Source organism: Muscardinus avellanarius, assembly GCF_963383645.1.
Source record: "Muscardinus avellanarius genome assembly, chromosome: 6".
Lineage (NCBI taxonomy): Eukaryota > Metazoa > Chordata > Mammalia > Rodentia > Gliridae > Muscardinus > Muscardinus avellanarius.
The window spans coordinates 138,940,200-138,953,347 of record NC_137791.1 but is presented as its reverse complement, the minus strand read 5'-3'; the positions used below and the strand labels follow the sequence as shown (position 1 = coordinate 138,953,347).

The following is a 13,148-nucleotide window of genomic DNA, read 5'->3' as shown; positions in this document are numbered from 1 at the left end:
CTGCTGCTGTCCAGGGAAGTGCCCACCAGGATGGGCAGGGCCCACGACTCTGGTCACAGGTGGCTTTGGCCAAAGACGAGTCAGTGCAGGGTGGGGGACCTGACAAGGGTTTCCCAGGAGGAGCGGAGCTCTCACAAGAAGCCCAATCCTAAGCGCAGGGCCGGTCCTAAAGAGCAGGTGGCCCTCCTGTCTGCCCTGAGCCCTCTGGGGCCGCCTCTGCCCTCCTGACTGCTCACACTGCCTGCCTGCCACGTCCTTCCCTGTCTAGCGCCACCTCTGCTGGCCGCCCTGCTCTACTCAGCTGGATACTCCTGCTGGCCCCACCCTCATCCCCCTGGCCTGGGCCGCCTGTTCCTACACCCCAGGAGCTCAGGCAGCCTGTGCTGGGTGAAGCCCCCCCCCCAGCACCTGTGCACCTGCCAGCCCCTGCCCTCCCCACGGGGGTGGGGGGCAGCCCGTGCCCTCTCTATGTAACCCCGCACCTACCTTCTCCACAGGACCTATTTGCTCTCCCACATGGTCCAGCCCCTGCCCTCCCCATGGGGGGGGACCCAACCCCTGCAATCCCCAAAGGAGGGACCCAGCCCCTGCCCTCCCCACGGGGGGACCCAGCCCCTGTCTTCCTTATGGGAGGACCCAGCCCCGTCCTCATAGGGGGACCCAGCCCTGTTCTCCTTATAGGGGGACCCAGCCCCTGCCCTCCTTATGGGGGAGCCCAGCTCCTGCCCCCCTTATGGGGGACCCAGCCCCTGCCCTCCTCATGGGGGGACCCAGCCCCTGCCCTCCTCATGGGGGGACCCAGCCCCTGCCCTCCTTATGGGGGGACCCAGCCCCTGCCCTCCTTATGGGGGGACCCAGCCCCTGCCCTCCCCATGGGGAGACCCAACCTCTGCTCTCCCCACGGAGGGACCCAGCCCCGTCCTCCTTATAGGGGGACCCAGCCCCTGCCCTCCTCATGGGGGGACCCAGCCCCTGCCTTCCCCACGGGAGGGGGACCCAGGTCCTGCCCTCCTTATGGGGGGAACCCAGCCCTTGCCTTCCCCACGTGGGGGGGCAGGCTGTGCCCTCCCCACGGGACTCGGCCCCTGCCCTCTCCACGGGGGGAGCCCAGGCCTTGCCCTCCCATGGGACCCTCAGCCCCTTACCCTTCTTTGTCCCTAAGAGATGCTAAGGGTTTCTTTTTCTGTTATTAGCTTATTACCTGCCGCCCTCTCCTTGGGCTGTATGGTAATGGCCCAGGAAGGGGAGGCTTGGGTCAGGACCCAGTCCAGGCTGGGGGGCCTCTCTGAACCCCTGTTTTGCTTGTGTGTGTGGTGCTCAAGATTGAACCCTGGGACATTCTACCTGTCAGCACACCCCCGCCCTTCTTTAGTTGTACTGGAGCAGGATCACACTAGGTTGCTGAGGCTGCCCCTAACCTGCAGCCTTCCATTTCAGCCTCCCAGCTACTGGGCTGCAGGTGTGTGCGTCCAGCCTGGCTGCCCTGCCCACCCCCTTGGCCTGGGGTGCCTGCAGCTTCCCATGGCAGGCAGCGCCCCACAGAGCCCAGGAGGCTGGTCTGCCAGGGAGCTGTGTAGGTTGGAGGGCTTTTTTTTTTCATCTCCCCACCCCCACCCCAGTGTCTTACGTGAAAGCACCCCAAGGCTCCCTCCCCATTTTGGCCTCTGAAGCGGGGTGGGGTCTCTGCCCCCAGGCACCAACCCTTCTTGTTCCAGGACCCGCCTGGAGCTGGTAGGTGCTCCTTAGTTCTGGGAAGGGCTAGTGGTGGTGGGAGTGGGCCCTGGGAGCCTGCGGGTCTGGGCTTCTGGTCTGTGACCGGGGCTGCCGCCGCCGGTGGCCTTCCCTGACCCCCGCGCAGCCTGGGGGTGGGCACCCACGTCACCGAGAAGCAAGCGGGCTGTTTGGACCCGGACCGCCCTGGGACAGGCGCAGCCCTGGCTGGGTCCAGAGCTGCGTCTCATCTGGAGCCCTCGGGGGGCTGCTCCGGGACCCCCTCCAAATCCCCAGACGGGTTCCGGCTGGCCCAGGCTTCCGTGGGTCAAGGCGTGGGGTGGCGTGGCTCTAGGGGCCGAGGGCACGTGGGGTCCGGTGGAGAGGACCTTCGCGGGCGCACGGGGAGGGCGGCCGAGGTCGCGCCGAGGGCCCTCGCCAGGCCGAGCACCCAGGGGCTCCGGGGGCGCGGCTTCCGACGGCGGCCGGGCCTCGGGCGCGCCCAGGCCTCGCGCTTCGGTGGCGGCCTTGCAGCGGCCGGGTGGCGGGCGCGGTGCAGCCAGGGCGGGCTCCGCCGGGGACGCGGCGGGGCGCAGAGCGCGGGCGCGGTTCCGACGTGGGGCCGCCGCCGCCCGCCTCGAGGGCACCTGCACCGGGGCGGCGGGGCGCATGCGCGGCGGCGGCGGCGGCGGCGGCGGCGGCGGCGGCGGGAGGCGGCGGGCGGCGGGAGGCGGCGGGCTGCCGCACTGCGCCGCCGGCGCGCAGACAAAGCGCGGGAGGCGCCGCGCTCCGCGAGCGCGCCCCCGCGGGCGTCACAGGCTGACCCCGGCAGCCAGCGCCGGCGCTAGGACCCGGCGGGACCCCGGGCGCCGCCGCCGCGCCCGCGCCGCCGCATTATAAATACCTCTCCAAGATGCGGCGCAGCTCCCCGCGCGCCCGGCCGCCCGCCCCGCGCCGCTGAGCCGCCGCCGGGCCGCGCCGCGCCGGCCCATGCAGTGTGGGCCCCGCGACATGGTCTGCGAGACGAAGATCGCGGCCGCCGAGGACCATGCGGCGCTGCCCGCGCCCCGCAAGGACGCGCTGCTCGCCGCCGCCGGCGCCATGTGGCCCCCGCTGCCCGGGCCGCCGCCGCGCGCCGCCGGGGGCCTGGCGGGGGCCGCGGGGGCCGCGGGGGCCGCGGGCGGGCGCGGCCTGTGCATCCGCGAGTTCCGCGCGGCCGAGCAGGAGGCGGCGCGCCGCATCTTCTACGACGGCATCCTGGAGCGCATCCCCAACACGGCCTTCCGCGGCCTGCGGCAGCACCCGCGCACGCAGCTGCTCTACGGCCTGCTGGCGGGTCAGTGCGGCGCCCCGCCGGCCGAGGGCCGCCCGCACGCCGCCCGCCTCTGCGGGGCCCGGCCCAGGCGGGGCTGCGGCGAGGCCGGGCCGGGGCTGCGGGGGGCCGGGGGCGCGGGGAGCGGGGCCGGGGGCGCGGGGAGCGGGGCCGGGGGCGCGGGGAGCAGGGCCGGGGATGCGGGGAGCAGGGCCGGGGATGCGGGGGGCCGGGGGCGCGGGGAGCAGGGCCGGGGATGCGGGGAGCGGGGCCGGGGATGCGGGGGGCCGGGGGCGCGGGGAGCAGGGCCGGGGATGCGGGGAGCGGGGCCGGGGATGCGGGGGGCCGGGGGCGCGGGGAGCAGGGCCGGGGATGCGGGGAGCGGGGCCGGGGATGCGGGGGGCCGGGGGCGCGGGGAGCAGGGCCGGGGATGCCGGGAGCGGGGCCGGGGATGCGGGGAGCGGGGCCGGGGGCGCGGGGAGCGGAGCCGGGGCGCGGGGAGCGGGGCCGGGGGCGCGGGGGGCCGGGCCGGGCCGGGGCGCGGGGAGCGGGGCCGGGGATGCGGGCAGCGGGGCCGGGGATGCGGGGGGCCGGGGGCGCGGGGGGCCGGGAGCGCGGGGAGCGGAGCCGGGGGCGCGGGGGGCCGGGCCGGGGACGCGGGGGGCAGGGCCGGGGCGCGGGGCGCGGGGCCGGGCCGGGGACGCGGGGGGCCGGGCCGGGCCGGGGCGCGGGGGGCCGGGCCGGGGCGGCCGGGCCCGCATCCTTGCCTCCTTGCACCCTCGGCCTGGCAGCCGATCCCCGGGCACCCTCTTGCGGGCGGCATGACTGGGCAGGTGAGGCCGGCCGCTGCTGCCGCGGCCTCCCGCCCGTCACATAAACTATATATAATCGCGGCGGGCGGGCGGGCGGGCGGGGGAGGCCGCCTCGGTGGCTGCGAGCGCTAGTTTATGAGGGAAAGCCGGCCAGCTCGGCGGCGCTGCGGGGCAGGGCTGCGGGGCCGGCTGCGGGGCAGGGCTGGCCTCCCATCCCACGGATGCGGAGCTGGAGGCGACTCTCCCAAGGTCACCCGGCGGAGGGAGGCGGCTCCCACCGGGCACCCGCCTCCGCCGCAGCCTCAATGCGGCTGGGGCTGAGCCTCCTGCAGGCGCCAAGGACCCAGGCTCCCCAGTGGTGGACAGGGCGCCGGGTGAGGTGGTGGCACCACAGCTCGGAGGCCGGCTGGGCAGCCAGGCGCCGTTCAGGGCACCTGCCCAGCCTGTGTCCTGGTGGTTTCTCTCCAGTCAGGAAGGTAGCATATCTCTATGGCAGAGAGTTGGAAAACAGGAAAGAGTGGAAAGGGAAGCTAGCAAAGCTTCTCCCTGCGGGGAGGTCTCCACGCGTGCCTGTACCGCAGACTTACCAAGGCGGCTGGGCTCTGGGCGCTGCGGGGCCTTGGCTGGCCGTTCCGCTCCACCCCGGTTTGGTGGTGCCTGCCGGCTCACCTGTGACCCTTGCCCACAGTGATCTGCTTTGCTGTGACCCGCTCGCTGCTGCTGACGTGCCTGGTGCCCGCTGGGCTGCTGGCCCTACGCTACTACTACAGCCGCAAGGTGATCCTGGCCTACCTGGAGTGCGCGCTGCACACGGACATGGCGGACATCGAGCAGTACTACATGAAGCCGCCCGGTGAGTGGCCCGAGCCCTCTGCCGGCACAGCTGGGTCCTCCCTCAGGTGGCTGGGGAAGGTCCTGGCTGTCCTGCCTGGCAGGTGCTGGGCTGGCCTGGAGGAGCCTGGGGGTGCTTCTCTGCCCAGCTCTGAGGCAGGCGGCTCCCAGGAGCCAGAGAAGAGAGGAGTCTTAGCTCTCTGGGTCTGGGCTGGGGAGGGGCTGGCCATTCCCGGGGAGGGCGGCCTGCTCTGGCCTGCCAGCTACTGTTGCCGGCCAAGCTGCCTTACCTGGGCTCCCCTGCCCATCCCGCCCTGGTGTGTGCCCAAACTCAAACCCAGCACCCAGGTGGCCACACATTGCCTGGTGCTGCGTGGAGGGGCAGGGGCCTGGGGAAGGTGCGGGCGTAGTTGAAACCCCCCTTTGGCCCTGCCCCTCTGGGTTGCAATCTGACCAGGGTGGGAGGTGGGGTTGCAATCTGACCAGGGTGGGAGGTGGGGTTCTTCCTTGGCCCTCTTGGAACAGTGGCTGGTTCTGCAGGAACACCCAGCGAGGGCAGAAGCTGAGCGGCAGCTGTCTCCCTTCTGGTGGGAAGTGGACAGATGTGGCGCGAGAGGAGACAGGCGGTCCTCTTCACAGAGCCCGCAGGCAGGCCCCGGGCGGGTGGCTGGCCAAAGGGAGTGAGCTGCTTGTTTTTTTTGTTTTTTTTTTTTTTGCTTTTTTTTTTTAGGGTCTGGGGATGGAACCCAGGGACATTTGACCTCCAAGCTACACCCCCTTGCCTTGTTTTTTATTCTTTATTTTGAAACCGGGTCTCACTGATTTGCAGAGGACTTCACTAAGTAGCTGAGGTTGCCCGCGAGCCTCCTGTCTCAGCCTCCCAAATGCTGGGATTACAAGCTTGCGCCACACGCTGCTTTCCAGGCAGGGCAGGTGCACAGCATTGCTGGGTGGACTTGGGCCCTCAGGGAGGCTGCGGTGAGGGTGGGCATGGCCAGGAAGGTGGGAGTGAGCAGAGGGCCGGGCTCCCTACTGGCCAGCTCCGGTTCCCGCAGCCCTTCAGAGGGGCCTCTGGGGTTTCCCTGGGCCTGTGCCCCACCAGCCTCTTCCTCCAGACTCAGCCTGTCCACCCTTCCTGCCCCCGCCCCCCGTCTTTCCTGCTGGTGTGAGGAGGGGCTGGTGTGGCCCTGGGCTTGCTGTCCTGTGGCCATCCCGCGTACTCCACGGGCTCTGCCAAGCAGTCCCAGGCCCCTTGCATCCCCTCCTCCAAGGATCCTGGGGAGAAAGGTGGCAGGGGAGCTGCACCTGAGGCCTGAGTGTGGCCACCTGCACCCAGTGCGGTGTTTGGTTCGGGGCGGGGGCCTACTTGGAGGAGGCCTACCCAGTGCTTGGTCCCGGGGAGGGACTCAGGCCTGCTACGCTGGCTAGAACAGCCCAGCCTCAGGGGCGGAGCATGCCCGGCTGTGACAGGGTCAGGCTGGGCCGGGGCTGGGTGTCTGCACAGGCGGCCTGGCTGGTCCCGAATCCTGGCTGTCCCCTGGGTCTGGAAGAGCGGGGCGGTGTGCTGGGGGCTGGCAGCCTGAGTGTCACTGAAGGCCCCCGGCTTGGAGTGTGGATGGAGCGGGCAGCCCTGGGTCTCCCGGCCTCCCTCCGTGTGCCCCTGACTGTCCCGTCCTCCGCAGGCTCCTGCTTCTGGGTGGCCGTGCTGGACGGCAATGTGGTGGGCATCGTGGCCGCACGGGCCCACACGGAGGACAACACGGTGGAGCTGCTGCGGATGTCAGTGGACTCCCGCTTCCGCGGCAAGGGCATCGCCAAGGCGCTGGGCCGGAAGGTGCTGGAGTTTGCCGTGGTGCACAATTACTCCGCGGTGGTGTTGGGCACCACTGCCGTCAAGGTGGCTGCCCACAAGCTCTATGAGTCGCTGGGCTTCAGACACATGGGTGTGAGCGACCGCTACGTCCTGCCTGGCATGACCCTCTCGCTGGCCGAGCGCCTCTTCTTCCAGGTCCGCTACCACCGCTACCGCCTGCAGCTGCGCGAGGAGTGACCGCAGCCGCTGCCCGCCCGCCCCGTCCGCCCGCCCGCCCGCCCGGCGCCGGCGCGGCCCTGCTTTCAGATGCTCACCTTGGCACTTGTGTTGGGTTTTCCTTTTTCAACATCACGTGGTCATCTGGCTGGTTCTGGGGGGCGTGGGGCTGTTGCTCTTCTGTGACACTTTGGTGGGGTGGGGTGCCCGCAGCCACGGCCCTGTGCCCCCCCAGTCCGTCGAGGTAGCTTGCCAAACTTGAAGAATGGCGTTGTGGACTGCCTAGACCGTCCACAAAGCTACCCAGCCGCCTCCATGGAGGAAGGCTTAGCTTTGCCCCCAGCACAGAACCTCTGTGACAGAGCCCCCCAGGGAGCAGACCCCAGCCAGGCTGTGGCTCAGCCCTTGGTCCCTGAGGCGTGGCCCGCCGGGCTGCCCTGGAGGCTGGGCCCCGCTTTGCTCTGCATGCTGAGGGTGCGGCTGGCTGCAGCATGCCGCAGCCCCTTGCCCTACCGTCCTGCCCGGACTGGACCCCGGGGAACGAGGCTGGTGAGCGCCCGTGCTGCCCTGCCCTGGCCCGCCCCTTGCTCTCTGGTGGGGCCTGGATGCCCCCACCACACCCTTCCGCCTCCTTCCGCTTTGCTGACACCATCTCAACCTGCTCCTTCGGGCCCTGCGACCCTGGCCCACCTCAGCAGTCACCCAGCCGTGGCTCCTGTTGCAACCCGTTGCAGGGCTGGAGGGGGTCCACGCGGCCTCTCCCCAGCGCCTGCAAGCTCAGGTGGGCCTGTGGCCCGGCCAGAGGCCGCCTGCCTCGCGCTGTTGGTCGGCTCTGCCTGTGAATCTTACTAGCCCAGGCTGCTGCCGGCAACACCCAGCCACAGCTTCTCCCAGCCTGAAACCCACCCATTTTCTAATGTTACTTAGACAGAATAGCACTCTGCATGACTTTAATTCTTGGGACAAAATGGTAGTTTGTACCTTCAGACACATGTCTGTGTGGTGCTAGCATACGCACTGTTTCTGGCCCCGCTTGATGAGGGCCGGGGGCCGGGTGGACGGAGACTTCAGTTTGAAATCTGGAGGGAGACCGATTTAGCTTAACTGCCCCCCAAGAATATTCCTGATGTGTGAGGAGGCCCCAGGCTGCCCCCTCCATCCCTGGCGTGCAGGATTGAGGGGGCCTTGGCCTCAGGAGGAAGAGCCAGGTGTTGCATGGTGTGGGGTGGGCTAGGGTGCTGGACTCCCAGCCCCTCCTTCAGGCTGGCCTTGGATGGGGGGAGGAAGGCAGTGGCTGGCAGCCATCAAGTGGCCCGCTGAGCTTGGATCTGGCTTCGGTGGCAGGAAGGGTATGGGGGCCCACCCAGACCCCTTTAAGTGGGGCGAGGAGAGGGGCAGGCCACAGGCCGGGGTTCCTGGCACCACGGCCACGTTCGCAGAAAGGCGCTTCAGAAGTGAGCGGATTGGCAGAAGCGGCCCAGCTTCCGGGGCCTTTTGTCCTGTTAGCAATCGAGGCACTTTCAGAGCACTGTACAGACCCCGCTCCCCTGTACATTCCTCCCTGGTGGCGCCCGGTCCCCGCTCGGGGATGGGGGTTTTGTAGACTGTACAGAAATCGGCACCCTATTTTCTTGCAGCTCTCAGATTTTGTTAATCTGGATTATACAGACAGACGTAAAGTGTTTTAGCAAAATGGAAAACAAACAGTCGTGCCTTTCTCCTCTTTCTGTTTGGCTCGGGGCTGGTCTCAGTGCCGGGGGCTGCGGGCTGGGCTGAGGCCCGGGGCGCAGGCAGCAGGGCCATGGGGTTGGCGTCAGGTCTGGCGTCAGGTCAGGGGAAGCCCCTGCGCCTCGGCAGCCTGCAGGCCCCAGGGTTGGGGGGCAGGGGCTGCTGGGACGGCCAGTGTCTCCTTGATGGTGGCCTGAGTGGGCCCGCGGCACACCCTCGCGCTAAGGCTCACGGGTCCTGGGTGGGGTGTGGCCTCCTGACCTGGCCCCATGCCGAGGGGCTTCTTCCTGGCCCAGCAGACCAGTAGGAGGAGGGATGCTTGCTGGGCTCTTGACTGTTCTGCACTGCCCTTCTGTTGCTGCCAGGACTTGGTAGCAGTGCCAGGAGTGGGGGCAGGGCAGCCCCGCTGCCCTGGATGGAGCCCTCACCCGGCCAGCATGTGCTCAGTGGAGCCCTGAAGGCCACCGGGCAGGCTTTGTGCCCCTCTGGGCTGGAGGCTGGGCACACTAGGATGGCCTGTCCATGCCCACCTCCTCCAGCCGGGGCATTCACTACTCCCAAGTGTGCACTGACATGAGTTTTATATGTTTGTAGAAATTCTGATGTTTCTTCTACCTCTGTGGAGGCCTCTGAGGCCTGGCTGCCATGTGTCTGGGGAAGTCCCCGAGTTGGCTGCCCCCCCCCCAGACCTCCCCACTCCAGTGGCCGGCACCCACATTCAGGCCTGGTGGCACCCAGGTGGAAAAGGCCAGCCTGAGGCCTGGCCCTGTCTCAGGTCTGGGGCACCTGGGGTTCTGTGGTTTGGAAGCTTCTGTTTTTGAGTGGGGAGGGAGACCAGTGGTGGGGGACAGTCCAGAGCCTCAGGTAGGGGACCTGCCATGGGGCGGAGCGGGCCGCTGGGCATGCTGTGCAGCTGCAGGTGCTCCTGCTGGTTCCTGCCGGCCAGGCAAGTGTCTGCAGACAGCAGGCCCTGGAGGTGGGCTGCCAGGCAGTTGCCTGATATAATCTGGGCCCCAGAAGGGCTGAGGGGGCCACTCCTGTGCAGCTCTGCAGGCCTCTCCCCCGTCACCTAGGCCTGGCTGTGCTTCCGGTGGTCACCCTGGAGTCCGGCGGTGGCAGAGATGTCGTCTCTGGGTGGAGGGGCAGAGGGAAGGGCCAGCCCAGCCTGAGAGGGTGGACAGCTGGCCCGGGAGTCCTCTCCAGAGCAGGGAAGGCACCAGGAGTCCATGACCTAGAAAGGATGGGCTGGGCTTGAGGCAGGCTCCTGAGCTATGTGCCAGGGGCCTAGGGAGCAGTCTGGGTCATAGGGCCCTGTTCTGCCTTGGGGAGGCATGCTGCCCCATCCCTTGTGCCCCAGGCGGCCCTGAGCCCACCCTACCGTCCCCTGGAGCTGGCTTCCACGCTGCGTGGAACGTGGGTCTCTGGGCTTCCCCGTGTGGGGCTCCGTGGGGCCGAGGTGGCTCCCCAGCCAGGTAGGAGGCTGTGCAGGCACCCAAGGGCCACTGTGCTGTCCGCCCCAGGGGCTGCCTTCCCTGCCCGCTGTGGCGAGCGCTGAGGCTGGGTCCTGTTTGTGGCCTGCTGACCCCCTCTGGCAGAAGCGGCTTCTGTGGGTCCGCCCTGGCCTGGGCCTGTCTCTCCTGGGCAGACGCTGGGTTGAGTTGTGGGGGGCTCGGGGCAGATCCTGGAATGCACCGCTGCCCAGCGCTGGCCCTCACCGCTTCCTGTGGCGGGCGAAGTCCCCAGAGCTTCCCTGGCCTGGGTGGAGGATGGGCCTGACATACCATTGTTGGATGTATTAAAAAACAGCAATAATTAGCCATTTTCAAGAAGGGGCGTACCTGTGCGTGTACATGTGCATGCCTGTGTGTGTGTGTGAATACATGTGTGTATATGTGAGGACCTGTGCATGAGCACGTGTGTGTTCTGTGAGCATGAATGCAAGTGTTCACGTGTATGTATGTCGGGAGCATGTTATGAGTGCTGTGAGCGTTGTGTACATGTAAACGTGTGTGCGTGCCTGTGGGCATGCTCATGTACATTCATGCACATGTATGTGTGACAGTGCCCATGTCTCTGCACATGTGTAGCATGGGAGGGCACCCGAGAAAGGGTCTCCTGCTCGGAGGCGCTGTGGCACAGGCTCCTGTGTGGTCCCTCCTGCTCGCTCCGCCCACCGTGCCGGCTGCTCGCCTCGCTGAAGTAGCCAGCGCTGCCTCCTCGGCCCGCAGGGGAGTGGGAGGCTCCGAGACAGGACAGTGCGGTGTCCGTGCCGCGCACGCAGCACGCCTCGCTGTTGGGTTTGTTCATGAAGCTGTACTGTGAGCCCATGGTGGGGCGGGGGTCCTGAGCCCGGGGGTGTGCCCAACAGCCCCAGGGCCAGGGCCAGGCAGATGCCCAAGGAGGCAGGCTGGGCCTGAGTGGCTGTGAGCCCGTCTGCATGGCCCCCAATGCTGCTGTTTCTCAATAAAACCAGAGTTGAAGGAACTCGGCTCTGTGCTTCTCTGAGGCGCCATCAGGATGGGAGATGCTGAACTCCCTCCTCCCACCTGCTGGGCTCCCTCCTCTCACCTGCTGGACTCCCTCCTCCCAACAACTGGACTCCCTCCTCCCAACAACTGGGCTCCCTTCTCCCAACAACTGGGCTCCCTCCTCCCACCTGCTGGGCTCCCTCCTCACACCTGCTGAACTCCCTCCTCCCACCTGCTGGGCTCCCTCCTCCCACCTGCTGGACTCCCTCCTCCCAACAACTGGGCTCCCTCCTCCCACCTGCTGGGCTCCCTCCTCCTACCTGCTGGACTCCCTCCTCCCACCTGCTGGGCTCCCTCCTCACACCTGCTGAACTCCCTCCTCCCACCTGCTGGGCTCCCTCCTCCCACCTGCTGGACTCCCTCCTCCCAACAACTGGGCTCCCTCCTCCCACCTGCTGGGCTCCCTCCTCCTACCTACAGGGCTCCCTCCTCCTACCTACTGGGCTCCCTCCTCCCACCTACTGGGATCCCTCCTCCCACCTACTGGGCTCACTCCTCCCACCTGCTGGACTCCCTCCTCCCAACAACTGGGCTCCCTCCTCACACCTACTGGGCTCCCTCCTCCTACCTACAGGGCTCCCTCCTCCTACCTACTGGGCTCCCTCCTCCCACCTACTGGGATCCCTCCTCCCACCTACTGGGCTCCCTCCTCCCACCTACTGGGCTCCCTCCTCCTACCTACAGGGCTCCCTCCTCCCACCTGCTGGACTCCCTCCTCCCAACAGCTGGACTCCCTCCTCACACCTACTGGGCTCCCTCCTCCTACCTACAGGGCTCCCTCCTCCTACCTACTGGGCTCCCTCCTCCCACCTACTGGGATCCCTCCTCCCACCTACTGGGCTCCCTCCTCCCACCTACTGGGCTCCCTCCTCCCACCTACTGGGCTCCCTCCTCCTACCTACTGGGCTCCCTCCTCCCACCTACTGGGCTCCCTCCACCCACCTGCTGGGCTCCCTCCTCCCACCTACAGGGCTCCCTCCTCCCACCTGCTGGACTCCCTCCTCCTACCTACTGGGCTCCCTCCTCCCACCTACTGGGCTCCCTCTTCCCACCTACTGGGCTCCCTCCTCCCACCTGCTGGGCTCCCTCTTCCCACCTACTGGGCTCCCTCCTCCCACCTGCTGGGCTCCCTCCTCCCACCTGCTGGGCTCCCTCCACCCACCTGCTGGGCTCCCTCCTCCCACCTGCTGGGCTCCCTCCTCCCACCTGCTGGGCTCCCTCCTCTCACCTGCTGGACTCCCTCCTCCCAACAACTGGGCTCCCTCCTCCCACCTGCTGGGCTCCCTCCTCACACCTACTGGGCTCCCTCCTCCTACCTACAGGGCTCCCTCCTCCCACCTACTGGGCTCCCTCCACCCACCTGCTGGGCTCCCTCCTCCTACCTACAGGGCTCCCTCCTCCCACCTACTGGGCTCCCTCCTCCCACCTACTGGGCTCCCTCCTCCCACCTGCTGGACTCCCTCCTCCCACCTACTGGGCTCCCTCTTCCCACCTACTGGGCTCCCTCTTCCCACCTACTGGGCTCCCTCCTCCCACCTACTGGGCTCCCTCCTCCCACCTGCTGGGCTCCCTCCTCCTACCTGCTGGACTCCCTCCTCCTACCTACAGGGCTCCCTCCTCCCACCTACTGGGCTCCCTCCACCCACCTGCTGGGCTCCCTCCTCCCACCTACTGGGCTCCCTCCTCCCACCTACTGGGCTCCCTCCTCCCAACAACTGGGCTTCCTCCTCCCACCTGCTGGGCTCCCTCCTCTCACCTGCTGGGCTCCCTCTTCCCACCTACTGGGCTCCCTCTTCCACCTGCTGGACTCCCTCCTCCCACCTACTGGGCTCCCTCTTCCCACCTACTGGGCTCCCTCCTCCCACCTAGTGGACTCCCTACTCCCACCAACCGGGCTCCTTCCTCCCACCTGCCTGGGCTCCCTCCCACTTACAGGGCTCCCTCCTCCCACCTGCCTGGACTCCCTCCTCCCACATTCTGGGCTCCCTCCTCCCACCAACTGGGCTCCCTCCTCCCACCTAGTGGGCTCCCTACTCCCACCAACTGGGCTCCCTCCTCCCACCTGCCAGGCTCCCTCCTCCCACCTGCCTGGGCTCCCTCCTCCCACCTACTGGGCTTCCTCCTCCCACCTTTGGGCTCTCTACCCCACCTGCTGGGCTCCCTCCTCCCACCTTGGGGCTCTCTCCTCCCACCTACTA

General features: G+C 68.1%; 1 protein-coding gene across 1 annotated transcript; it reads left to right on the top strand.

Annotated features, from left to right (window-relative positions):
• Nucleotides 1-2,700: 2,700 nt before the first annotated feature.
• On the top strand, nt 2,701-6,715 carry NAT8L (N-acetyltransferase 8 like; the record flags this gene model as incomplete). The annotated part of the gene is made up of 3 exons (XM_080697605.1): nt 2,701-3,046; nt 4,523-4,687; nt 6,348-6,715. 3 exons carry the CDS (start codon nt 2,701-2,703, stop codon nt 6,713-6,715), a joined length of 879 nt encoding a protein of 292 aa, XP_080553731.1.
• Nucleotides 6,716-13,148: the final 6,433 nt, after the last annotated feature.